This window comes from Oryzias latipes, chromosome 4 (assembly GCF_002234675.1).
Source record: "Oryzias latipes chromosome 4, ASM223467v1".
Lineage (NCBI taxonomy): Eukaryota > Metazoa > Chordata > Actinopteri > Beloniformes > Adrianichthyidae > Oryzias > Oryzias latipes.
Genome location: NC_019862.2, coordinates 1,194,437 through 1,220,491, shown reverse-complemented (window position 1 = coordinate 1,220,491; position 26,055 = coordinate 1,194,437). Strand labels below are relative to the sequence as shown.

The 26,055-nt window shown below is 48.2% G+C and overlaps 2 protein-coding genes across 5 annotated transcripts; both read right to left on the bottom strand.

Moving 5' to 3' along the window:
• Positions 1–77: 77 nt before the first annotated feature.
• Positions 78–2,643, bottom strand: slc10a4 (solute carrier family 10 member 4). Its single transcript, XM_023953920.1, has 3 exons — positions 1,273–2,643; positions 904–1,114; positions 78–727 (listed from the first exon to the last, which is right to left on the bottom strand). The coding sequence occupies exons 1-3, from the start codon at positions 1,707–1,709 to the stop codon at positions 203–205; spliced, it is 1,173 nt and encodes a 390-aa protein (XP_023809688.1). The 5' UTR covers positions 1,710–2,643; the 3' UTR covers positions 78–202.
• Positions 2,644–6,865: 4,222 nt separating this feature from the next.
• Positions 6,866–26,019, bottom strand: slain2 (SLAIN motif family member 2). Of its 4 annotated transcripts, XM_023953898.1 has the most exons (10): positions 25,369–26,019; positions 21,898–22,040; positions 16,529–16,693; positions 16,286–16,459; positions 15,857–16,204; positions 15,641–15,787; positions 14,836–14,916; positions 13,321–13,359; positions 9,357–9,573; positions 6,866–7,693 (listed from the first exon to the last, which is right to left on the bottom strand). In XM_023953898.1, exons 1-10 carry the CDS (start codon positions 25,782–25,784, stop codon positions 7,630–7,632), a joined length of 1,794 nt encoding a protein of 597 aa, XP_023809666.1. In that variant the 5' UTR covers positions 25,785–26,019; the 3' UTR covers positions 6,866–7,629. The 4 variants fall into 4 exon arrangements, with proteins under 4 accessions (XP_023809666.1, XP_023809667.1, XP_023809668.1 ...); XM_023953899.1 differs by lacking the exon at positions 13,321–13,359; XM_023953900.1 differs by lacking the exon at positions 14,836–14,916.
• Between the last annotated feature and the right edge of the window lie 36 nt (positions 26,020–26,055).

Here is a 26,055-nt window from a genome sequence, read left to right as displayed (position 1 = left end):
GAGCGCGCGCGCTCAATCAGGCTGACGCGGCTCAGCTGGGAGGTCAGACACAAACAGCGCAGCCAGGAAACGGGTTTGATCTTGTCAGGCTTTAATGTTTAACACACAGGAGGTACAGGGTCACGAGCTGCTGGTGGAGCGTCCAGCCATCGCAGCAATGATCATGAATGAAGACTAACAGACAACAGTTACCACGAGTCCGTTAGACAGGGGTTGGGTGGGGGGGGCAGGGCTCCAGCATGATGGAGTTGGGGTCACTCACTGTCACCGCCCCGTAGGAGGAGTCAAAGTCCTCATCGATAAACCTCTGATAGGAAATGTCCGAGTCCCCCCCGGGCACGCGGGCGTCCGGTTTGTGCAGGACCTCCCTCCTGTACGCCCGGTAGGCCACGATGAAGATGCCCGCCTCCGCTGCCTGGAACAGGGCGTAGAGCAGGGGGAACATGTACAGCCCCCCCATCAGCTGCGGGGGGAAGGCCATCTTCAGGATGGCCGTGCACAGCTGCACGTTCTGGCACCCCGTCTCCAAGGAGACCGCCCTGCGACTACTGGGGGGCAGGTCGAAGAGCACGGCGAGCCCGTACCCCGCCGCGTACCCGCACAGGGGCATGAGGACGGCCACGGCGTAGACTGAGGCCGGGATGGTGGAGAGCAGCTGCGGGCCCAGCATGGCTCCGGTGAGGATGAAGAGCATCACCAGGGTGACCAGCAGAGACCACAGAGACGCCTGCAGACACACGAGAGCCGCACATGACGTCACAGCCCACACACTGACGAAGAGGGGCTCTTGTCCGTAATGACGGGGAGGAGCCCTGATGTCACTCAGCATCCCACCACAGCGCACTGCGCCATTTGCGCACACAAACTCTCCCAAACACACACACACACAGTGACCTCTCCTACCTTTAAGACCACGTCGGCCACGCGCGTGTGGCGGTACCTCAGCAGCACCCCCAGCCCTATCGGGATGAGGGTGCTGCACAGGGTCAGAGTGATGGCCCCGAAGGGCAGCAACTCCACCACCGGGGTGTTGATCCAGGCCCGACTGTAGATCCACAGACAGAGCGGCATCAAAACCAGCGCCAGCAGGGTGGAGGAAATGGTCATGATGATGCTGAGGGCGCAAGAGAGGCGCAGTTACAGCAGGCACTTTCATTTCACCTTTAACACAACTTCACTTCAACTATAGAAAAAGTTGATCTCGGTGCGCTCTCTGGGGTCGCGTGCGCGTTAAAGTAAGTTTGGCCCTCACTTTGAGGATTGTGGATATACCTGAGGTTCATCTCTCCGTGCACCAGCAAGGACATGATATTTGACAAATTCCCTCCGGGGCAGCAGCCACAAAGGAGCACGGCCATCGCAGCCACGTCATCCAGAGAGAAGGCTAAAGCCAGAAGAAAGGCCACCAAAGGCATGATGACAAACTGGCACAGCAGAGCCAGCAGCACCCCGATCGGTCTGCGGATGTGCTCCCTGAGCTGGCTGACCTCCACCGTGCAGCCCAGCCCCAGCATGGTGAAGCAGAGCACCAGTCCCACTATCACGTTGATCCAGTGACTGAGGGGGGAGTCCCAGAAGGCAGGGATCAGGTGAGAGGTTTCTGTGGGGGGAGCGGCCATGAGCTCGGCTCCGGGGGCTGGCAGGGCTCCTGATCCAACTGGCACTCGTAAGTCCATCGCTTCCAAGATTTGCGCGCCGCGCTGCTCCATAGCGCAACAGGAGCGCAGAGGATTTCCACGGAGGGGGAGTTCTGCCTGCAGGTGTCGTGCGTAAGGCGCGCGGTCACTAAAGACAGACTGCGGAGGACACGATGACCAGGGAGCGTGATGATGATGATGATGATGATGATGATGATGCCATGGCACTTGTGGTTTATAGGGACTCTCTGCGTCTGGTGCCAGACTGGAGCTGGATCAATGCGCCTTGACGCGTCACTTCAGCGACAAATTCCCCTCCAGATCGAGCTGCTGGACATACCGGCACTTTCTTCAGAACAGGAGGAGCAGCCGAGACGCCAACTCCCCACTGAACGGTGATAGACGGAGCCTGTGAGGGAAGGGGGAGGGGGGCGCTGCAGTTTATAGAATGAAAGCTGGGTTGGGCTTTAGATTCATGAAGCACCTTGGAAAATGCGCCTGCGCTCTTTTATCTTTTTATCCGCGGAGCTTCTTTTCCCACCAGGATGACGCACGAGTCTTAAACTTTACATCAGGGCGCGCGCTTGGTTTGCTGGTTTAACGCATCTGGAGTCCTTCTGTAACAGTAAAAACACAAAGACCCCACAATGACGATGGATATAATCCAGATAATGAGGGAGGGGAAGACGGAGACCAAACACGCCGTGTTTATGAATGTAATAATTATAGTTTTGTTGACTATTTTCAGGTGATTGACTGGTCTTAACTCAGTGAGATGATGCATTCATGAGAACTGTTTCATCAGAGACTCCAGCTGCAAGAAGCTGGCCTTTCCATTCATTTATCCCTTGTGCTATCCTAGGAAATTGAACATTGGGAGTTGGGTCATCTAGACCCACTAGACCAGGGGTGTCAAACTCATTTTGGTTCGGGGGCCACATTCAAGGCGTCTGATCCTAAGTGGGCCGGACCATAACATAAAAGCAAAAAAAAGTTTTCTTTGTTTTTGTTTTTTTTAACTCAGTTGGAAAAAATGCCTCAACCAACATGGAAACCTAATCACTTATTATTACACATTTATTCACAAAGGCCAATGGATCTTAAATAAAATGCATTTCACTTAAAAACATTGGTTCTATCAATATTCACAGACTGAATATTTTACATCTGATGCAATCCCCATAAAAAACTCAAGAAGGGCTATGGAAAAAAATGAAACGCCTGCCTAGAATGTAAATGTGTAAATCAGTGAAAAAATAAACTAAACTACACTTAGAAACATTTGTGAACATAACAAGAATTTGGAGTTAACCTTTCTGTCATGAAACTTCAGCAGGCCATCAATATCAGGATTCTAATCCTGTGCAGAAAGATATTTACGGTCATTTAAGTGAGCAAAACAAAATGAAATGTCCAAGAATCTTTTCCTGGTGTCTGCCTGAATTATGTGGCAACACCTGCCTACTTCCTGACCTTTGATGGGCGCCATCAGTGACCAGACTGACGTCAGTGACCAGTTCACTCCAACATTGTCCAGTGCAGTCATCAGCTGTTGTTGTGTCCATCAACTCAAGAAACTCAGCTGTGATGGTCTCTTTAACACCTCTAATAAATATGCACAGCTGTACATATCTGTGCTTTCATCAATAGTAACCAAAAATGTAATCAATGACTGGATTCCTTCATTTGGCGCCCAAGTCTCCTCAGAGATGTTGGATCTGTAATCGTGATCCTTGACTAATGCAGAAGTCTTGTGCCCCAAAAAGCAGTCGACCTTTGCTAGCATGATTATGTGATTAGATTACATGCTGCCTTCAGCATTTTTCAATAAATTCACTATACGAAAATGGTTTGGATGTTTGCTCCAACTTTTTTGCAATAAGGTAGCTAGGTGTCACTGCTCCATCACTGACATCACAGCTTTGGTAAATGTAGACGGTCATTTTGTTAGTCCAGCTAAAAGTTGGTAAATCTTCTCTTTTCTTAACTGCAAATGGTGAAACTTTTCTTTGTGATGAATCTCATAGTGGTGCTGAATGTTATATTCCTGGAGAACCTGTTGATGACATACCAAGAATGCAGGTTTTGCATTCAACTCCTTGAACAAATAAAACTTTCCATTTTCCTGGAAAGCTCAGCACTTCACTTCAACCTTTTTTTTTTTATCTCTCTGACAACATTTTGGTCATTAGGGTGTCACTACTGATCATTCTTATAGCAACATAGCAGCGATGAGGCTCGCGCAGAACCAAACTACATTTTAAGGCCCGTAAACACCGGGACGAATATTCGCCAGGCGTTTTTCGCCACGTTTTTTGTGTTCACACCCAGGCGATTTTCGCTGACGATGAGCCGAACGAACATGCAATTTCCTTCCCTGACATTAGATGGCGCTTAATGTAAACAGAAATACTCCTGTACACAAGGTGGCGCTGCGCAACTTTACGCTTCTTAAAGTCGCTTTTCACTCAGAAGAAGAGAGCAAGTATTTACCCGCTTGTCAGAATCAAACAAAGAAAACATGAATATTTCAAGCACCAGTAGCTCCAACTGGTGCTTGGTTCGGGGATATTTTAGAATGTCCGTCATTATTTCTCCGCGGCAGTGTAGACGCTACTTGGCGTCTATCTTCTTCACTGGTATATGTGCTCAGCAAGGCAGTTTTGTGTTTGAGCGCCCCCCAAGTTGTGTTTTACTGTAACTTCAGAAGCTCCAGACACGTGTGCAAAAGCGCCATTCTCATTGGTCGAATAGATTTAGACGCGACGCGTCGAAAAAAAAAAAACGAACCCGAGGCGTTTTTTTTTTTGACCCGTGGCGTTTTTTCGCGTCGGTGTGCACACTCTCATTGGTGCCCTTTGTTTAGCCACGAGGCGTTAAACGTCGGCGAAAATCACCGGCGAAATTCGTCCCGGTGTGAACGGGCCTTTACTCTGCTGTTTCACCTGTTTTGCTTTTCCTTTACTCCCCCCAGTGGCGGAATTGTGCATTTCGGTTATTTCTTTAAAAAATCATAACTTGCCATAGGAATGGACTAGAAACGTGCCTTTTCTTCTAAAAATCATAAGTTTTACTCTTCATGCCTGGGCATGATTGAACCATCTGGCCTGTATGTTTGACACCCCTGCACTAGAACACGTCAATGTAAGGGGGGGGGGGGGTCATCTAAGATAGCACAAGGGTTAAAGTGATTAGTGCTCTGCTTTAGTCGGGTTAAAGTCTGGATTCAGAAAAGGGGTTGGTTGGTTGTTTTGTGCTTTGGGGTCTGTTTAGTTTATTTGCTGCTTCTCTGATCCTTCCTGTGCAGCTGTCAGAAAAAAATGGCCTCACATTTGCCTCTGGAGTACAGAGTGGTCATCTCAATCCCAAATCATCACACTTCCACCTCCACACCCCAGTCCCGCAGGCATTTAACCCTTGAGCTATCTTAGATGACCCCCCCCCCCCCCCTCCATTGACGTGTTCTCCCTACCATGACAAAGGTGGATAAAGGTGGAAAGATTTCATGTAATCCACGAACACCAGTGAAGATCACAAATCATTGAAGAAAAAAGGTTCAGAGCACTGTCTAGTGGGTCTAGATGACCCCACTCCCAACGTTAACGTGCCTAGGATAGCACAAGGGATTGGAGTTGTACTGGAATTTAAATTTCCCCTTCTGGGATTACTAAAATATCATCGAATTGAATTGAATCTGGATCTAAACTGTACGGATGGACAGATCTGACATCACTGCCATTTTTTTTGCACCTCTAATATTAGCTTGGGGGGTGGTTAGCATGAGATCATGTAAACAAAGGCATTATGGGAAATAACTCCATGCCACAACTCAGAGGTAGGTTTCTACTGACCTCCTGCCGCTCTGCAGAAACTATGTCCTAGAAAACAACACAGGTTTTAGGGATTTGGACTAAAAACTGAATCATAATTATCATAAAAAACATACACAAACACACACACCAAAAAACGATGACATCACAGCGGGAAAACTCTCCTATGGGGTTTAAAAAACTTATGTCAAAATCCAGTAACAAACGAAAAAGGAATATCTAAAGGATGTTTTAAAATTATTATGGGATGGCCACAGGGCCTACAGCTTGGCAGCCATTTTGTGGCAAAGTGAGAAATTTGGCGATTTTAAAATTTTCACACAATATGGAAAAATAATTTTTACACACAACCACCTTAAGTCTACAACCATATCCATAGTTTCATTGACCTTTGACCTTGGGAAGAGGCTTTTATCTTAAATTTTTACCCCCCCAAAAAATCCCCTTTAGTACGAGCTACAAAGGTAAACCCCTCCCAGGGGTTTGAATCCCTCACGTGAGCCTTTAGATTTAGAAGTTGGAGAGTTTTGATGCGTAGCCAGCTCACCAAACGGTGTTTTTCTGTTACTCCCACAGTTTTTACCAGGCTGTTGTGAAAATGTAATGCATGAATCACTGGCTCAAGCTGAACAAAACCATATGAACATATTAGAAATGTGGGTGTGGTTCAGGAAAACTATCTGTTGCTGAGGAAATCCAAAAGTTTACTTTGCTGATTCTTCTAAAACTCAGACCTGTTCGTCATCCCCAGATGGTTGCTATGGAGAAGAGTCGCCATTTTGCAGTGCTTGCACTTTCAGCAGTGTTTAGCCAGTGTTGGTAGCCAAAGTGGCAGCGAGGGGCAAGCAGCCCTCAGCCAGTGAGGGAGGGTACAGGGGCGGCGTGACGGTGGAAGCGCAGCAGCGCTCAGCCAGTGATGACAAGTCGCCGCCTGCAGCTGGCTTTAACCCTCGTGCTATCCTATGACCCCCCCCCCCCCCCTTCCATTGACGTGTTCTCCCTACCATGACAAAGGTGGATAAAGGTGGAAAGATTTCATGTAATCCATGGACACCAGTGAAGATCACAAATCATTGAAGAAAAAAGGTTTAGAGCACTGTCTAGTGGGTCTAGATGACCCAACTCCCAATGTTAAAGTACCTAGGATAGCACAAGGGTTACAGTACGTTCATCATTTTCTAGTGCTGTCCAAATCTACAGTTCCTAAATCCAGAGCCCTAGCAATTCCCCAAAGTCTGTGAAAAACCAGCGTGCATCGATGCTCACTAGATCAGCGAAAATAGACCAGAATGCATTGCATCGGAATAATGTATTTAGATGTATTTTTTTTTAATCATTAACATTTGTATCTGTATTTTTTTGGTTAGAGACTTTATGAAAGTACAAAAACACAGAGACTTCCTTTTCTTTTTTTATTTGAAACGTGGCTTTGCACAGGGAAACCAAACATGATTGTGGTTTAAAAAAAAGTGGAATAACAAAACATGCACACAAAATGTGTGGTCTTTGTCTTTTTGCAACATTCATCCCCACTTCCTGCGTATGGGAGCTTTGACAGAGGCACCTCTCTTTAATAAATAGTTTCATTTACAACATGAGTCTTTTTTCCCATAAATACAAAGGCGCATTGGAAAGCAATTCTAAAGGTGTCGATTACAAAACCAAACGGGTCCGTATCAAAGTACAGACCCGGATGTAAAGAAAGCAAGGCTGGCAAAAGATGAATGTCAACACTGAAACTATAGGCACTGGTTGAAGACCCCCACTATCCTGACACGGAGGACTTTGATCTGTGCTCTCTGCCCCCCCCCCCACCACCGGCATTTTGATTTGACACTTTGAAAAGCAAACAGAGGCTTTGGAGCGTTAGCTCGCAGTCGAGGTTTCAAATGCACTTTAGAGGAAGAAAAGTGGAAATACTGAGAACAAACTGCGACAAATGACGTCAAAGCGATGATGGGACCCCTCCCCGCCCAGAACACATCCTGAGGGGGGGTCTCGCAGACGGCCGCAGTGGAACTGAGCATGCTCTGTTGAAGGTTGGGGGTGGACCGGCTTCTTTGGCATTGTCATGTATGTTTCTGGGACTGTAGAAGTTTTCTGCATACGTAAAGTGCCATGTTGGGATGGTGTGGCGGCAGACCCCCCCCTGCTGGTCAGGCTCAGTAACAGCCTTCTCTCCAGTTGTCCCCCGTCCCGCCGTAGGTCCGAGGAGCAGGAAGAGATCTAAGGAGGCAAAGGGGAAGTGACGTCAGGCCGTGATGCCGCTCAGACCGCCGCACATGACGGTCTTTGCACCACCCAGTGTTGCCAGATAGAGTCACGGTTTTCAGCAGTCTTCAATCATCTATTATCTATTACTTCCCATTTTGATGTAAAATGAAGACATTTTTAATGATTTCACATCCTCAATTTAGCAGCTAGTCAGAGCAAAACATGAAACAGTTGACTCCCATTGAGCTTCATTAACGACCACAGGGGATCAAACTGAGCGTGCATGCCCCGCCCCTTCACTTCCACATTAAACACAATCTGGAAAAAGAGTTGGACGGGTGAAAAAAAACGTATTGGTAACATATTATCGTGAATTTAAGTGAAGTAAACTTTTTTAAAGAGCGGTTGGATTTCTAAAAATCTGTTCTTGTGAATCCCATTTTTCTAAATAGCCTATTGATAAAACCTTCAAAACTAAATGACTTGTCACCTGAGATTACTCCGGAAACGTCCTAAATGTATGCAACACCAACACCATGTCTTCTCAGTGCAGCTTTAAGTCTGATCTGAACGCTAAATTAACATGAACTAAACCATGGTCCGGTTGAATACTCGATTCTGATTGGCTGCTGGGTATGCATTAAAACCTGATAACCGCACGGTGAAAAAAGAAGTTCGGTCACCTAGCTTAAATGTTTTGTATCACTGCGCCGGCTTCTTTAAAACAACCTTTTGCTTCATCATCTAGACAAAAACAAGCGGTAAGAGGAGAACTTGCTCTCTGAACTGATGCTTTATTCAAGCATATATATATATGTCACGCAATAGTCCGCTTTTTGTGAGAAAAGAGATCCAAATCGGAAAAAAAAAGAATTAAGGACTAAAAACTGGTTAATATGTATTGCTTTTGTAACTGAGCATGGTATAAGCAGGTTAATGGCCTTCGAAGTGTGCGTTATTACTTTTTAGAGCACTTTGCGGAAAGTGCTTCCACGGCGTGCGTTAGAAAGCAATAAACGAACACTTCGTTGGCCATTAACCCTTACATATTTTAGCTCTTAAATGGAAAATGAGGACATGTCGTGGAAAATGTCAACAATGTCTACAAAAGAATGAAGCAGTGGATCATCAGCATACACCGAGTAAACTGAAGGCACAAACTCAACCCAGTTTACGTAGGATTGCAGGATCTGCTATGTGGTTGAGGTTTGTGAGGCTGGAAATGAACAAGAAATACAGGGATTTTGGGGAAAATGAGGAATCGATTTATACATATCAATTAACCCTTGAGCTATCTTAGATGACCCCCCCCCTTACATTGACGTGTTCTCCCTACCATGACAAAGGTGGATAGATTTCATGTAATCCATGGACACCAGTGAAGATCACAAATCATTGAAGAAAAAAGGTTCAGAGCACTGTCTAGTGGGTCTAGATGACCCAACTCCCAATGGTAAAGTGTCTAGGATAGCACAAGGGTTACATGTACAGAACAGATTAGTGGACACACATTTGTTTTATTATTAGTTGCTCATAATGGAGCGGATGATGACGTGTCTCACATGCTTCCTCTGACCGCACGTGTCTGATTGAAAAGTATTTTAATGAGGAATAAAAACCACAGAACCGACTCCAAACCCGCCCAAATCATGTCACCTGGCAACACTTCACCCACCTCCTCACAGGCTGGACCAGCTTGCTCCGGGGCACGGGGAGGCCTCCTCCTCCTCCTCCTGTTGAAGCGCTGGGTCTGGGCAGGCCGCTGCGCGGGGCTGCCAGGGAGCGGGTGGGGGTGGAGGTGGCCGAGTTGGGCATGGATGTGGCTTTGAGCGGCTGCTTCAGAGCCAGCGGCGATAAGGTGGCGGGACTTCTCAGCTTACTGGGAGAAAGGACTGCAGAGAGGCAGAACAGCAGTTTAACTGGAGCCCATACCATAATACTTCCTCCTTCATACTTTAGAAAAAATGATCTGCAAATGGAGCGAAAGCTGACGATGCGCCTGTTTGAACCACAAATGAGCACAGAAGCATGAAAGGTAAACCAAAACAAAGATGTCCGCCCGCTGAAACATGTGGTGCTGATAAAATAATGTGAACCAGAGCGTCAACACAACCAACAGCCAGACATCAACACAACCAACAGCCAGACATCAACACAACCAACAGCCAGACATCAACGCAACCAACAGCCAGACATCAACGCAACCAACAGCCAGACATCAACGCAACCAACAGCCACACATCAACGCAACCAACAGCCAGACATCAACGCAACCAACAGCCACACATCAACGCAACCAACAGCCAGACATCAACGCAACCAACAGCCAGACATCAACGCAACCAACAGCCAGACATCAACACAACCATCAGCCAGACATCAACACAACCATCAGCCAGACATCAACGCAACCATCAGCCACACATCAACGCAACCAACAGCCACACATCAACACAACCAACAGCCAGACATCAACGCAACCAACAGCCAGACATCAACGCAACCATCAGCCAGACATCAACACAACCATCAGCCAGACATCAACACAACCATCAGCCAGACATCAACACAACCAACAGCCACACATCAACACAACCAACAGCCAGACATCAACACAACCAACAGCCACACATCAACACAACCAACAGCCAGACATCAACACAACCAACAGCCAGACATCAACACAACCATCAGCCACACATCAACACAACCATCAGCCAGACATCAACACAACCAACAGCCAGACATCAACACAACCAACAGCCAGACATCAACACAACCATCAGCCACACATCAACACAACCAACAGCCAGACATCAACACAACCAACAGCCAGACATCAACACAACCAACAGCCAGACATCAACACAACCATCAGCCAGACATCAACACAACCATCAGCCAGACATCAACACAACCAACAGCCAGACATCAACACAACCATCAGCCACACATCAACACAACCAACAGCCAGACATCAACACAACCAACAGCCACACATCAACACAACCAACAGCCAGACACCAACACAACCAACAGCCAGACACCAACACAACCAACAGCCAGACACCAACACAACCATCAGCCACACATCAACACAACCAACAGCCACACATCAACACAACCAACAGCCAGACATCAACACAACCAACAGCCAGACATCAACACAACCAACAGCCAGACATCAACACAACCATCAGCCACACATCAACACAACCAACAGCCAGACATCAACACAACCAACAGCCAGACACCAACACAACCAACAGCCAGACATCAACACAACCAACAGCCACACATCAACACAACCAACAGCCAGACATCAACACAACCAACAGCCAGACATCAACACAACCAACAGCCAGACATCAACACAACCAACAGCCACACATCAACACAACCAACAGCCACACATCAACACAACCATCAGCCACACATCAACACAACCAACAGCCACACATCAACACAACCAACAGCCAGACATCAACACAACCAACAGCCACACATCAACACAACCAACAGCCACACATCAACACAACCATCAGCCACACATCAACACAACCAACAGCCACACATCAACACAACCAACAGCCACACATAAACACAACCATCAGCCACACATCAACACAACCAACAGCCACACATCAACACAACCAACAGCCACACATCAACACAACCATCAGCCACACATCAACACAACCATCAGCCACACATCAACACAACCAACAGCCAGACATCAACACAACCAACAGCCAGACATCAACACAACCAACAGCCAGACACCAACACAACCATCAGCCACACATCAACACAACCAACAGCCAGACATCAACACAACCATCAGCCACACATCAACACAACCAACAGCCAGACATCAACACAACCAACAGCCAGACATCAACACAACCAACAGCCAGACATCAACACAACCAACAGCCACACATCAACACAACCAACAGCCAGACATCAACACAACCAACAGCCAGACATCAACACAACCAACAGCCAGACATCAACACAACCATCAGCCACACATCAACACAACCAACAGCCAGACATCAACACACCCAACAGCCAGACACCAACACAACCAACAGCCAGACATCAACACAACCAACAGCCACACATCAACACAACCAACAGCCAGACATCAACACAACCAACAGCCAGACATCAACACAACCAACAGCCAGACATCAACACAACCAACAGCCACACATCAACACAACCAACAGCCACACATCAACACAACCATCAGCCACACATCAACACAACCAACAGCCACACATCAACACAACCAACAGCCAGACATCAACACAACCAACAGCCACACATCAACACAACCAACAGCCACACATCAACACAACCATCAGCCACACATCAACACAACCAACAGCCACACATCAACACAACCAACAGCCACACATAAACACAACCATCAGCCACACATCAACACAACCAACAGCCACACATCAACACAACCAACAGCCACACATCAACACAACCATCAGCCACACATCAACACAACCATCAGCCACACATCAACACAACCAACAGCCAGACATCAACACAACCAACAGCCAGACATCAACACAACCAACAGCCAGACACCAACACAACCATCAGCCACACATCAACACAACCAACAGCCAGACATCAACACAACCATCAGCCACACATCAACACAACCAACAGCCAGACATCAACACAACCAACAGCCAGACATCAACACAACCAACAGCCAGACATCAACACAACCAACAGCCACACATCAACACAACCAACAGCCACACATCAACACAACCAACAGCCAGACATCAACACAACCATCAGCCACACATCAACACAACCATCAGCCAGACATCAACACAACCAACAGCCAGACATCAACACAACCAACAGCCACACATCAACACAACCAACAGCCAGACATCAACACAACCAACAGCCAGACATCAACACAACCAACAGCCAGACATCAACACAACCATCAGCCACACATCAACACAACCAACAGCCAGACATCAACACAACCATCAGCCACACATCAACACAACCAACAGCCAGACATCAACACAACCAACAGCCAGACATCAACACAACCATCAGCCACACATCAACACAACCAACAGCCAGACATCAACACAACCAACAGCCAGACATCAACACAACCAACAGCCAGACATCAACACAACCAACAGCCACACATCAACACAACCAACAGCCAGACATCAACACAACCAACAGCCAGACATCAACACAACCAACAGCCAGACATCAACACAACCAACAGCCACACATTAACACAACCAACAGCCACACATCAACACAACCAACAGCCACACATCAACACAACCAACAGCCAGACATCAACACAACCAACAGCCAGACATCAACACAACCAACAGCCAGACATCAACACAACCAACAGCCAGACATCAACACAACCATCAGCCACACATCAACACAACCAACAGCCACACATCAACACAACCAACAGCCACACATCAACACAACCAACAGCCACACATAAACACAACCATCAGCCACACATCAACACAACCAACAGCCAGACATCAACACAACCAACAGCCAGACATCAACACAACCACGCCACAGTGTGCACCGTCAATACTCACTGAAATCCCCTTCTTCTCCAAAGCAACAGGAGAGTGGGACTGGACAAACGTGAAGACAGAAAAAACAGGACCTTAATGCAGGAAGAGCAGTCACTGAGCAGAGCACCCTGACCCCCCCAGCATCCTTCAGTCCAGACACAGCTGGTGAGAGCGGCTGAACCTCTTCAGACCCTCCAGGCTGGATTCTCCGGACAAAGAGAGCAGAGTCTCTGGGTTCACTTCTTTCAGAACCTCAGAGTGACGTTGATGAGGATTTGGAACAGCAGCAGTTTCTAGGTTCAGGTTCACCCGAGGTCATCAGCTCCCCAGGAGAATCAACCTCATCTGTTTCTGATGTGAGGGTCGTCTCTGCTCCTCTTCGCTGGAGAGCCCTCGGGGGGGGCAGGAGGAGCCAGACCACACCACCTGACAGAGCCGGAGCGGGGGGTTTGTGATCCGGGGGGGCTGGACGGAGCTCTGCTGCTTCAGAGCTTCTTCAGCTCCGCTCACACTGAGCGTGTGAAGCGTGTTCAGGAACACACATGATGTTCACACTACACAAGAAGGGAGGGCCTTCTTCTTCTTCCCGTTTTCTTCTGTTCAGCCGTGCATGCCCCCCCCCTACAGTTGAAGAGTCTTGGTGTCAAACGTCAAAGCAGTGCAGATCTGGTGAATCTTGTTCCAGACCTTTTCTTTCACAGCTGTATTCTGATTTATGAAAGACTTTGTGTCGTTTCCGCTGCACCATGGCATGTCTGAATCCTCCATATGTCGCTACCAAGTCTGGATCGATTCCCCAATCGGAATCGATCCAAGCTAAATAGATGAATAATGCATGTGACCAGAAGAAAACTAGTATTATCTAAACACAATGATAACTTGAATCTGTCGTGTGGAAAACAGAATTAGCAGCGTCTATGTAAAATTAGACGCTCACTGCAACTATCTGTCGCAGTAAATCTTAAGTAGGACTGCTCAGACTTTCTTTTTCTCTGCAGTTGTCGGCTCTCCTCCCGTTTCCTCACTCTTTTATGCTGAAACTTTCCAAACATGCTTTGAGGTTCTAATTTAGCAGTCATGTATGATGGAAAAGCAGCTGCTTTAGAAGGATGCAGACGTGAAAAGATGTGGCAGAGACCAGAATCTGGACGTCCATCAAGACAGATGTGATGAGAGAATCAATGAACTCAATAAAACAGAGAAATCCTATTTTTTGTGACCCACAGACCAGCACCACTGTGATCATTCAGTTAGAAACTGTTGGGAAAAGGGACCATTTAGAAATGTAACTTGAAACATTTTGGAGGCACAAATATTGAATCTCTAATCGCTAAACTGCATGTGAAACATCTGCAAAGGCAAAGATGTTCTTGTGACCTGAGCGTGTGAGACAGACGGACGGCTAGAAGCATCTGACAAGTGTCTGTCCATCCTCAGATCAGAAGGAGCTGCAGTCTGCATTCATGCTGTCCTCTCCCCGTCATCGTGTCTCAGAGTGTGCATGTCTGTGTGCCAGGTCAGCCCACAGAGTGTTACCTCGCAGGGAAGCCGGGTTTTTGAGCTGCTGTTTGGTTTTCGGGGACGAGTGTGAAGGAGTGGAGAACCTCTGGAGATGAGCTGCAAAACAAGGACAAGTCAGCCGGGATCCTGGCTGTGCTCTGCCACTAGAGGGCTCCACACACCAAAGAATGTCCAAGCAGGTTTGTTGAGGAGAAGAAGCAGAAGACTGCCTGAGCAGAGTGGAAACGGGACCTTCAGACTTGGAAAAGTGGGAGCAAAGGTGAGGTAAAGACATTCTTAAAACCACATGCTGGACAGGAAGGCAGGAGGAGGTCTTTAGTGCCGCTGAAGCTCAGAAGAACAAACCAGAGCAACCAAAGACCCAACAAGGAGAATGCTCCTCTTCCTCAGTGAAGATTGGCTCAGACAGAATGAAGGCAGTCGCATTTAACCAGCTAAACCTGACCTTTGACCCTCTGTAACAGAGACGGATTACTGTCTGGATTAAGAACAAAACCGTTACAGCACCGATTAACTGGAGTTAAAGCTGCAAAAGAGCATCAAACAGACTCAGAGGTACAAGCAGCTTCAGATCGCAGGGCCATGCTTTTATTTTGACAGCAGGAAAGAGAATGAAACAAACATGTCAGATAAAAGCCTCGTACGGCACTTTACAAGCAGGCCGCCAGCAGGGCAGGCCTGCAACGCAGTCACAGCAGCCGTCTGCAGCACAGGCTTGCATTAGCGGCTGCAGCAGCGCCTTTAAGCAGCCGTCTGCAGTGCAGACGTGCATCGGCGGCTGCAGTACCTCACAGCAGCGTACAGAAGTAGTGATACTCACTGGCAGACTGTCTCTGGTGTTGGGGGGAGCCTCCATTTGGCACTTGCAGGTTGGACTCGCAGCTGCGGCTGTTCTTGGCGGGTTCTGCTGCGTGAGCCGGTGCCGTAGAGGAGCGTGAGAGGTTGGGAAGACTGCGGCGCAGCTTTTCTATAACAGAAAGGAGATGGATCAAGACACGCCAGGAGGTGATAGACGGCTTCTCTGGTCTGGGCTCACCTTCGTTCTTAACCACGTTGGTCTGCAGCTCGTGGCCGTGGCCTTGCAGGGAGTGGCGAGGCTGCTGCAGGCGGCTGATGACGGGTTGCGGCGAGCTGCGGCTGAATTCAATGGAGCGAGCGGGGGAGCGCGAGCGGGGAGAATTTCGCGGGGAGACACGAGGAGAGTGGCGAGGGGAGGGGCTAAATCGGGTGGAGGAGTGGGGAAAAGCCAGGTGTGGGGCCTCCTCCTCGTCCTCCAGACTGTGGGCATCTAGCTCCTGATCGCTGAAGGTGCTGCGGCGCAGAGAGTGACAGGATGAGCCGGAGCTCCGCCTGGATGTGGTGGCGGCATAGTCCTGCCTCAAACCTGCAGCCGGAGCAAACACAGTCAACACTGCTGCACCTGCAAGGAAAAGGCGGAGCTGCGGGGAAGACGGGCGGTACGTACTCTCCTCCTGCATGCGCGCCAGTATCTGGACATCAGTGACATCGTTGAGCTTGTAGGTGTTGGATGAACCCACAGAGTCCTCATCCATCTCAGACGTGCTCAGCTCGCTGTCTACCGAGGACTGCGGGCTGACGGGGGGAGGGTTTCTGTCTGCTGCCGCGTTCCGCTGCTGAGCTGCAAATGAAGGCAGAGTTTTAGCCACACGAATGAAGCAAACCCACTCACTGCTGGGGGGCGGCTCACCTGTGGTGCCGGGCAGCAGCTGCTGTCTGACGATGGGCACTCTGCTGGGGGTGGAGGAGGGCGAATTGAAGCCGCTGCTGTATGGACTGTTGGCTGCGTTTGTGCTGTATGGGCTTCCGTAGCTCTGCTGGAGGAAGGGACTGCCGTTCAGACTCCTGCGCTTGGCTGCAGATCACAGATGACACGTCACCTTAGACACACTGAAGCCTGCGCAGACAGTGGTTCATATCTACACCAAACAACACTAACATCCATAAACCAAGACACGCTAACATGTAAACATATAGATGTAGCATCGTTTCCATTGAGGCACGCTGGAGCAGTGGTTAGCACTCTTGCCTCACAGCAAGAAGGCCCCTGGTTCAAGTCCCGGGTGGGGGGCCTGAATCTGAACACCAGCGGTGCACCTTTCTGTGTGGAGTTAGCGTGTTCTCCCCGTGCATGCGGGGGTTCCTCCCACCGTCCAATTACATGCTTCACAGGTTAATTGGTCACGCTAAATTGTCCATGGGTGTGAGGTGTGTAATTGTGGCCCTGTGACATAGGATAGGCCCCAGCAGTCCAGAAAGGGCCAAAACGGAATAGAAAATGAATAAATGAATCGTTTTCATTGACTTCTAACATTTTCACTACTGACTGGAGAGAGTGGTTGCCATAGAAACGAAAACAAAGACCAACACGGACCAATCACGGCTTACTGAGGACGTCTGCTTCCAACGCGACGACAGATGTGTCGTGAGAAATGGCGAGGTGGAAAGCATTTTCTTTGGGTGACGTCACACTCAGTCCAGGTCTCATTTACAGTCAATGTTCACATCTGGTGGGTAGTGGCAAAACGGCTATAAGGAACATTTGATAAAGAAGATGTAAAGAAGATCTCAGTCAAAAGAGAACATCTCCCCACAAACAGCCCTAGGACTTTAGGAAAACCTGAGGTCAAAGGTCAAGAAAGAAAACGCTGTCTCTGGGTAAAAAGCTGATTCAAGCAGCCTGCAGGGACAGGATCATGATGTTTCTTTTGCTGGTGTGTTTCATGAAACGAGAACATCAGAAATCATCTACTTCAATAGACTTGTTATGATGGCACATTGTGAAAAGATATTACAACTAAAGATATGTCAATCATATCAATGCAGCTGCTAATGCTGGAGTGGTTCATTACATTCATTCATTAAAGAACTTCATGCATTTGAGGACAAAAGAAGAGACTCCCCAAATCCTACAAGTTTTACATTTATAAATCTATAATTAGTACCTTAGGAAGGTTTGAAAAAGAAATGTGTTGATGATGTAACAAGTCTGTAATGTCCCAGCTGCAGAGAAAGTCCCTTCAGCTCCGTGGGCCCATGATGAGGTCTGGAATGAGAGGCAGTGGTCCAGAGCTCTGAAGCTCTGAAGCTCGTGTCAAACTCAGGTCTGGGGGCCAAATTTGGCCCGTAGTGTAATTATACTTGGCCTGCGAGATCATATCAAACGTGCATTAGAGCTGGCCCGAGGTATATACTGTACAGCTAATACTACAAATCCCACCATGCTTTGCTAGTATGCTGGCAAGCGCCCCTTTTTTCTGTTGACAGTCACTGACAGCCATGCTCCAGTCCCATCAGACAAATTCATTTCACCCTCCACAGACGTTCATGGATCTGCAGGTGGATGATCAGAATGGAGCAGAGCAGGGAGCTGGTGGCCCGCTGACTATTTAAAATGTAACAATTATGATCTTTGTCAAACTGAATTTTTTCGTCTGCTCCTGATTCACAGCAATGTAAATAAAGAAATACTCAGAAATGTAATCTTGAGCTTAATTGTTTCATCCATCATCAGAGAAATGCTACAAAAACATGTTAAAAACAAAAGACCCATTTCATTGGAGTGGCTCTCTGAAGGTCTCTGACTGAACCTGTAAGAACCGGACGTCAGAGGATCCTCGTTTGAAACATTAGCATGAGGGGAGTGGAGCAGCTCTTCTCTGAGCTGTGCTGTCAGTCTGCTGCAGCGTATGCTGAGCCTGATGGAGCTCAGGCTTCATTAGTTCTCCCATTAACTCAACAATGCATCCTGTTCAGCTCTCAGGCTCAATGCACAATGTCTGTGATTCTTCCATCCCTCTGTTCTCCTCTGAGCGGAGTGTTTAAACCTCTCTATGGTGGATGGGGGGCAACTTCCTTTCTCTCTTCTGCATTATTCAGGAAGTCTGTTCCTTCACACTCAGATCAGCCAGTGAGTCCAGTCAACAACAACACTGAAGCACTTCTATGTGGTTGGAGGCAAACAAAGACTGGAGAGTTTTAAATGCAGCTTATTCATGATTTTCAGCCCAACCCATGACAGTCAGCAGCTGAGTGCCACAGGACCTGGAGCAGATCCACCTTCACTCCCCGTCATCACACAGATCTACAGGGACCTGCAGGACGACGGTACGCTCCATGTTCAGACACAAGAGGACTCAGAAGACTGATGGGAAGTTTGGGGCTGAAAGAATTTTATGATTGCTGGAAAGTATGGATGGTGTCTAGAAAAACAGCTTCAGGCCGGGGGGGTTGAAATGTTGGGAAAGAAAACATGGAACAAAGCTCCGCTCAGAAACAAACAGGAGACTGTTTCAGGAAAAATCAGAACAAACACAGAAAACATATTTGAACAGCTGACAGAGGAAAGTCCAGTCAGTGACAGCCCCCCCCCCTACACACACTGGCATTTCCTCCATGTTAGCTATGCAACAGGCCGTCATTTTACCCCAGAAGACCTTCACTCACTGACAGCTAGCAGGCCCAAAGACAGGCAGCAGAAGATATGCAGACGGGTAGAAAGACAGACAGAATGAGAGGCAGACAGGCAGCAGATCTGTAGGTGGACAGACCTGTCCTGACCAGGTCTGTAGGCCCGCAGACCTGGTCAGGACAGGTCTGTGGGCCTGAAGGCCTGTAGGTCTAATAGGTCTGTACAGGCAGGAAGCAGACAGCGGGTTTTTGAACAGCACTTTATTTTCCATTATAAGCCAAAGACTTATAAGGATTGTTTGGATCTCCAGCCCTTAGACAAACTTCTGTCCCACATTTGGAGCCAGCAATAACTGGAGAACATGCTGACAAAGAAGATGAACCTGCAGGGAAAGGTCTGCTGAAGCTCTTACACAACGCAGCAGTAAACGTCCTATCTGCTTTCAGAACAACCATGGGTGACCTGTTGCTCAACACCGTCAGTCACATGAGCTGCTGTGAAAATGGAAATGACCCGTTCCAGTTTGGCCCTCCTTCTTGACAGACTAAATTTAGTTCATGAGGTGAGGAGAAGGCAGCGTGATGCAGCTGAATTTATTCAGAAGACTTTTGAAAACTGAATCAGAGAGCTCTGTGGACCTTCAGTCTGCTCATGGCTGACGCTCCGCCCCGCCACAGATCCGGTCGGCTGTATGGGCCAACAGTCTGAAGGAACTACATGTGTGGCTGAAGCAGAGACATTAATGCAGTGGACGTCTCTCTGCATGCGAACTAAACCCCATCCAAGTCCACAACAAACCCATGAATGTAGATTCATTCTTTAGAAGCTGATTAGTCTGAATGTACAGATGATCATTTCATGGACTATAATCTAATGTTTTTCATATTGATAGTCTGGTATAAGTTTGCTTTCAAGTGTTAAAGGAGAGATGTGCATTCATAGTTATAGCCTTGACTGTACATGAGAACTGGACTGAGTGACCCCTCCCCTGTGGCATTCTAAACAGGAAGTACCCAAACCCCACAGACTTATATAGAGAAAGAAACAGCTGTTAGTATTGACGCCTGAATTGACTTTATTTGGTTGGACGTAAACACTTTTCTAAGGGTGACAACACACTCCAGTTCTCAGATACAGTCGATGGTACTGTACGATGGTACATACTTGGTTCTGGTTCTCAATAAGTGGGCGGGTCCACAGCTCATCTGTCCAGTCTCTTCTTGACCAGCTTAAAGTCACTCACTGCTGGTTGCTGTCTTTGCTGTCAACAATTTCTTCCTCTGGCTTTTTTTTGTTAATATTTCTTTGCTACTGGTATGATTGAAAAGAGGTGGGGGGGGGGGCATTCTACTGCAGCCTCAGTGGCTTCATGCACTAAAATGGTCCTGAATAAAAACAAAACTCCTGCTACTAAATGTGACATAAGGTCTAATTCATAGTTATGCCGTTTTCAGCCAAAATAAAAAAAACTAGGCCTGCACAATATACCGCAAATGTCTTGTTATCGCCATTTCAAGCTGTGCAATATTCAGATAGCAAAGGTCGGCTAGAACTGTGATACATGGTTACCTTAAATGTCCTAAAACAATCTTATGGCAACTTGAAGCATTTAACCAATCAAATAAATCCCTTTATGCATTTGACCAATCGGATGGACGCCTTCACGTTGTTGACCAATCAGATGGAGCCCTTTTATGTTTGATGTTCGCCTACCATGTCTACGAGGGTCATTTGGAGTATAAACTTTTGCAATGAAATGGGAATGATGTTTTTGATTGTTTTGCTCTTTGTTTTTATACCGTAAATTATATCGTTATCACAATATTAATCACTGATATCGCATATCGTGAGTTTTCCTCATATCGTGCAGCCCTAAAAAAAATCTGTCGGTTTCTAAGACATAGTTTCTGCAGAGCGGCAGGAGTTAATCATGAATTCACCCCTAAGTTGTGGGCAGGACTGTGGGGGCAGAGCGACCCCTTCCCCTTCCCGCTGCTAAGAATTCGGAGAAGGGAGTCGGAGCACAAGACCCTTCCCAGTATGTATTCTCCGTCACAAATAAGAAACAGTCATGCAAGATCATGTTAGCAACACCAAAGCCACAGTTTTCATCAGAGTGAGTCTAAAGCTGCAGGTTCCTCCAGGGATCCATTTAGGAATAGAATCAGAACAAAGATATCGAGAAATTTTAACAGAGATAAAAAAATGTCCAGTTTCTCCAAAAGTCAACCCAACCAAGAATTAGCACCGTCTGGGACACAATGTGACCCCACAGAGCCTGACGTTGTTGTTTCAGCAGCTTTACTTTCATTCATGATGGGAACTGAATTCATGGCACAGACTGCGACTGATCAGCTGCTGTTCTCGTAATGCAACAATAAACTTCCAATGGGGAGCTCTGACAGCTCCACTGATCCGCCTGTAGAGGCTCCTGAAGACGCTGCAGCTCTTCTTTTGACTGGCTGGCGTGTGAAAAACTTTCTGCCAGATGATGAATGATCAAATTCAGATGGAACCATCATGATCAAGACCACCAGAATGGCTTTCTCCAACACATGCCAATTCAAAAAGACCATCTGGTAATAATAAAACACATACTCCACCAGCCTCTGTGATCGTCATGGTGACAGCTGCTCATGTCCGTTTACCTGACAAAGTGAGGTCTAGTCTGTGGATGAGTGAGCGCTTGGCTGATTCCATCTCAGGACTGGGGTTGTCCAGAGTCTGCCGACACCAAACGATGGGACTCAAGGCTTTCTGAAGGGGACTGTTGAGTTTACCCTCGTATAACCTGGAAAAGAGAAACACGATTGACTTCAGGCAACATCAACTGTTTCCGTCCCTCCTAAAAAACAGCCATCCAAATGAACTCCCTTTGATCCAGGAATCAGTGGTATATGCTGGGACCTGAGGGTTACATTAAAGGCGCCATGATTCAAAGTACAGAGTAACTACAAAGGAGAAATGTAGGACGGCAGCCGTTCTAATGAAACCAAAACTTCACTGAAGTACGGCATGTGATGGGAAATCCAAGCCTCAGAGCAGGACAGCACGTCGTTTGTCAGCACAAACGTTTTCCAGGAAAACTCCCAGGTATGTGACGACCCTGCAGACTGTGTGTAGTCAAACTGTCACTAGCATGTATCCACGCTTAGAGAGCTGCAGGAGCAGGCCAAATCCTGCTTGATGCTAATTCTTTGGGATTACAGGAGTCTGTGACAGGAGCTGGCACTACACAAAAATCCCAAACATCAACCCGATGGCGAGGTCAGACACAACAGCACAGCGTTCCTGCGGAGCACGGGGAGAACGGCTGCAATCACAGGAATCTGCAGCTGCATGATGGGAAATATCCATCCGTCCATCCATCATCTTCCTCCGCTTATCCAGGACCGGGTCGAGGGGGCAGCAGACTAAGTAAAGATGCCCCGACTACTCTCACCCGGCCACTTCCTCCAGCTCCTCTGGGGGACCCCGAGGCGTTCCCAGGCCAGCAGAGCGGCATAGTCTCTCCAGGGTGTCCTGGGTCTTCCCCGGGGCCTCCACCCAGTGGGACATGCCCAGAACGCCTCTCTAGCGGTTGTACTCAGAGGTCTCTGCAGGTGACAGAGACACCCCCCCCCCCCCCCCCCCCCAATCTCTAAGGGAGCGCTCAGCCACCCTACGGAGGAAGCTCATTTCAGCCACTTGTAATCAGGACCTCGTTCCTTCAGTCATGACCCAGAGCTCATGACCATAAGTGAGTATTGGAACCAAGATCAACCGGTAAATTGAGAGCTTTGCTTTTTAGCTCAGCTCTCTTTTCACTCCACCCACCGAGAGATGGCAAACTACCTTGACCTCTGAACCATGACCTCAGATTTAGTGGTGCTGACCCTCATCCCAGCTGCTTCACACTCGGCCGCAAACAGCCCCAATGCACGCTGGAGGTCCTGGCTTGATGAATCCAACATCATCCGTCCAACATGCACCGGGAACAGGTCTGACTTACTGCCGGCTATGAACACCAAGCTCTTGCTCCGGTCATACAGAGACCGGACAGCCCTCAGTAAGGCTCCCTGGACCCCACCCTCCCAGAACACCCTCCACGGGATACCACGGGGGACGCAATCAAACGCCTACTCCAATTCCACCAAACACATATGGACTGGATAAGTGTACTCCCACAAACCCTCCATCACCCTGAAGAGGGTGTAGAGCTGGTCCACTGTTCCACAACCAGGACGGAAACCGCACTGTTGTTCCTGAATCTGAGGTTCAACTATCGGACGGACTCTCCTCTCCAGATGGGAAACAAAAGCTCAAAACCCTTTTCAGCAAACATAAATCCCAAACTGCAGTGAGGCAAAGTTTGTCTGCGTCAGCACTGCACCCCACAACTTTATAGACCACGTGAAATAGTTACTGTTTAGCACAGATGACGTTATCTAAGATGACAGCTGCTTTTTATGAGCTACATCTAGAACTCTTGTCTATTGCAGTGTAATAGCCAAAGCAGTCCTCTTAGAAGAACAAATCATCGTTTCTTAAAGAAGAGCCATCGTTATGTTCCAGTTAGCAGGAATGAAATGACTAGAACAGATGTTCATGCAAACCTCCCCTCTAATGATCAGCATCAGGAGATCATGCACTTCTGTTTGGATGAAACGGTTTTCTAACCTCCATAAAGCAAAAGCTGTGCACTGGCACACAACAATCACCATGGTGTAGGCCTGCCCGCACAATAAAGCGCAACTTTATCCTCATCACAATATCAGCCTGTGCGATACGCACATCATAAAAGATGAGGTAAACTGCAATAGATGTTTACACCCATGCTCAAACAATCTTACAGCGGCTTGAAATATTTAACGAGTCAAATGCAGCCATTTACACATTTGACCAATCAGATGGAGCTCCTTTATGCTGGATGCCCATCTCCTTTTTAGACGATGGTGATTTGGAGAAAAAGTAAGCTATGTTGACTTTTATTTAACTGAAACGGTTGCAGTGAAACGGAAATGCTGTTGTTTTTTTATTCATGTATCAATACTCAATATCACTATGAGTTTAAAAGGAAAAAAATCCAGTATGGAAACATTTGAACAAACTTTTACAGGTTCAACATGACAAAAGTTCAAGTTTCCACTGGAGGCTGAGATTAGGCTGCACAATATACCGCACATTCTTTGACATGGCAATGGATGAGATGCAAAAGACGGTGGAAACTGCCATGAGTGGTTACCTTAAATGTTTACGCGCATGCTGAAAGAATATTACGGCAGCTTGGAGGTATTTAACGAGCCTTGTAAGCATTTGACCAATCGGATGGAGCCCGTTTGTTAGATGCCCGCCTCCCAAGTAGCGGATTGTCCTTTGGAGAAAATGTAAGTTATGTTGAGTTTTATTTAACTTAAACTGTGGCAGTGAAATGGAAATGATACGCACATAGTCTTTGTTTTGCTATTTAACCCGCTCAGTGGCCTTGTGTAGTGTCCGCCCCGACACTGGAAGGTTGTGGTTCAAATCCACAGTCAAGACTCTCAGACCCTGTTTGACACTCAGCATTAAGGGGTTGGATTGGGGGGGTTGGACCACCAAATGGTTGTGTCTGCAGCTCCCCCCAGGGGATGGGTCAGATGTGGAGAACTACTTTCAGATGCATGACAAGCAGGATTTCACTTCTTTGCTAATGAATGGTTAAGTTATCTCAGCATCACAACACTGATCACTAATATGGCAGGTTTTCCTCATGTGGTACAGCCCTGCTATGGATTGGAAGAAGGTAATAAAATGGTTTTCTAGACAAACGCAGAGAGGTCATCCTGGTGTATGAAGATGTCACAAAACACATCTGAACTCCACCCGCTGCTTCCTGTGCCAACTGCAGAGCTGCAGGGAGCTGAGGAGGTGAAGCAGGGCCTCCTCTGCCGCAGGGCTGTTGCGCAACACAACTTTAGAGTGAGCCTACACACTGATCTCCTGCCACCACTGCCTGGACGAGCCAAGCAAGCAGTCTGCGGCTGAATCCAGGGTCCTGGAGGCTCAGGGTAGACCTGAGGGCCTCGCCAGCCCGGAGCTCCAACAGTGGTCAGACATCCAGCCCACAGCCGCCCCCTGCCCGGAGGCCCTCCACTCACCAGCTGTCCTCCTCTTCGTTGAGACAGTCCATCTCCTCCAGGTCCAGGATCTCCACCTCGTCCAGGACTGAGGCTGCCCCCTCCGCCGCCGCGCTGCTCGGCGCCGCGGCCGTCGCCCCCTCGCCGTCGTACGGCCTCCTGAAGCTGATCCCGTCGTAGGAGAGTCTGGGGCTCCGGCAGCGGCTGTTCTCCAACACCTCCCCGTAGCCGCCGAACCCCACCCCGGGGAAGCCGGCCAGCCCGGCGGCGTCGTAGCCGGCGCTGAGCGGCCGGTGGCTCCCTGACAGGGCTCCGGAGGAGGACAGCAGCGTGGAGCGGCTCCGGAGCTGCTCGTTCTGCTGCTCCAGCTTTTTCACCAAGTCCTGGAGCTTCCGCACCTCCAGGTCCGCGTTGATGTTGGAGTTGATATCCTCCATGGTGGATCCTCCGCCGAGCGACGAGAGGACGGAAGGAGTGGACCGAGGCGCTCCTCGCCGCGCGCCTCCTTCCTCCTGCTTTACTTCACGGTTTTCTGGCGGTTCCGGCCTGACACGGGGGGGTTCAGCGGACTTAGGCGGCCCCGAGGCGTCATCTTATCCGGGACTTGACGGGCAGGGTCGAGGCCATCTCCAAAACACTCGTCACCAACTGAGAAACACCAACAGGCGGACAGCCTACGTCACCACGCCGGGCTACGGGCACGAGCAC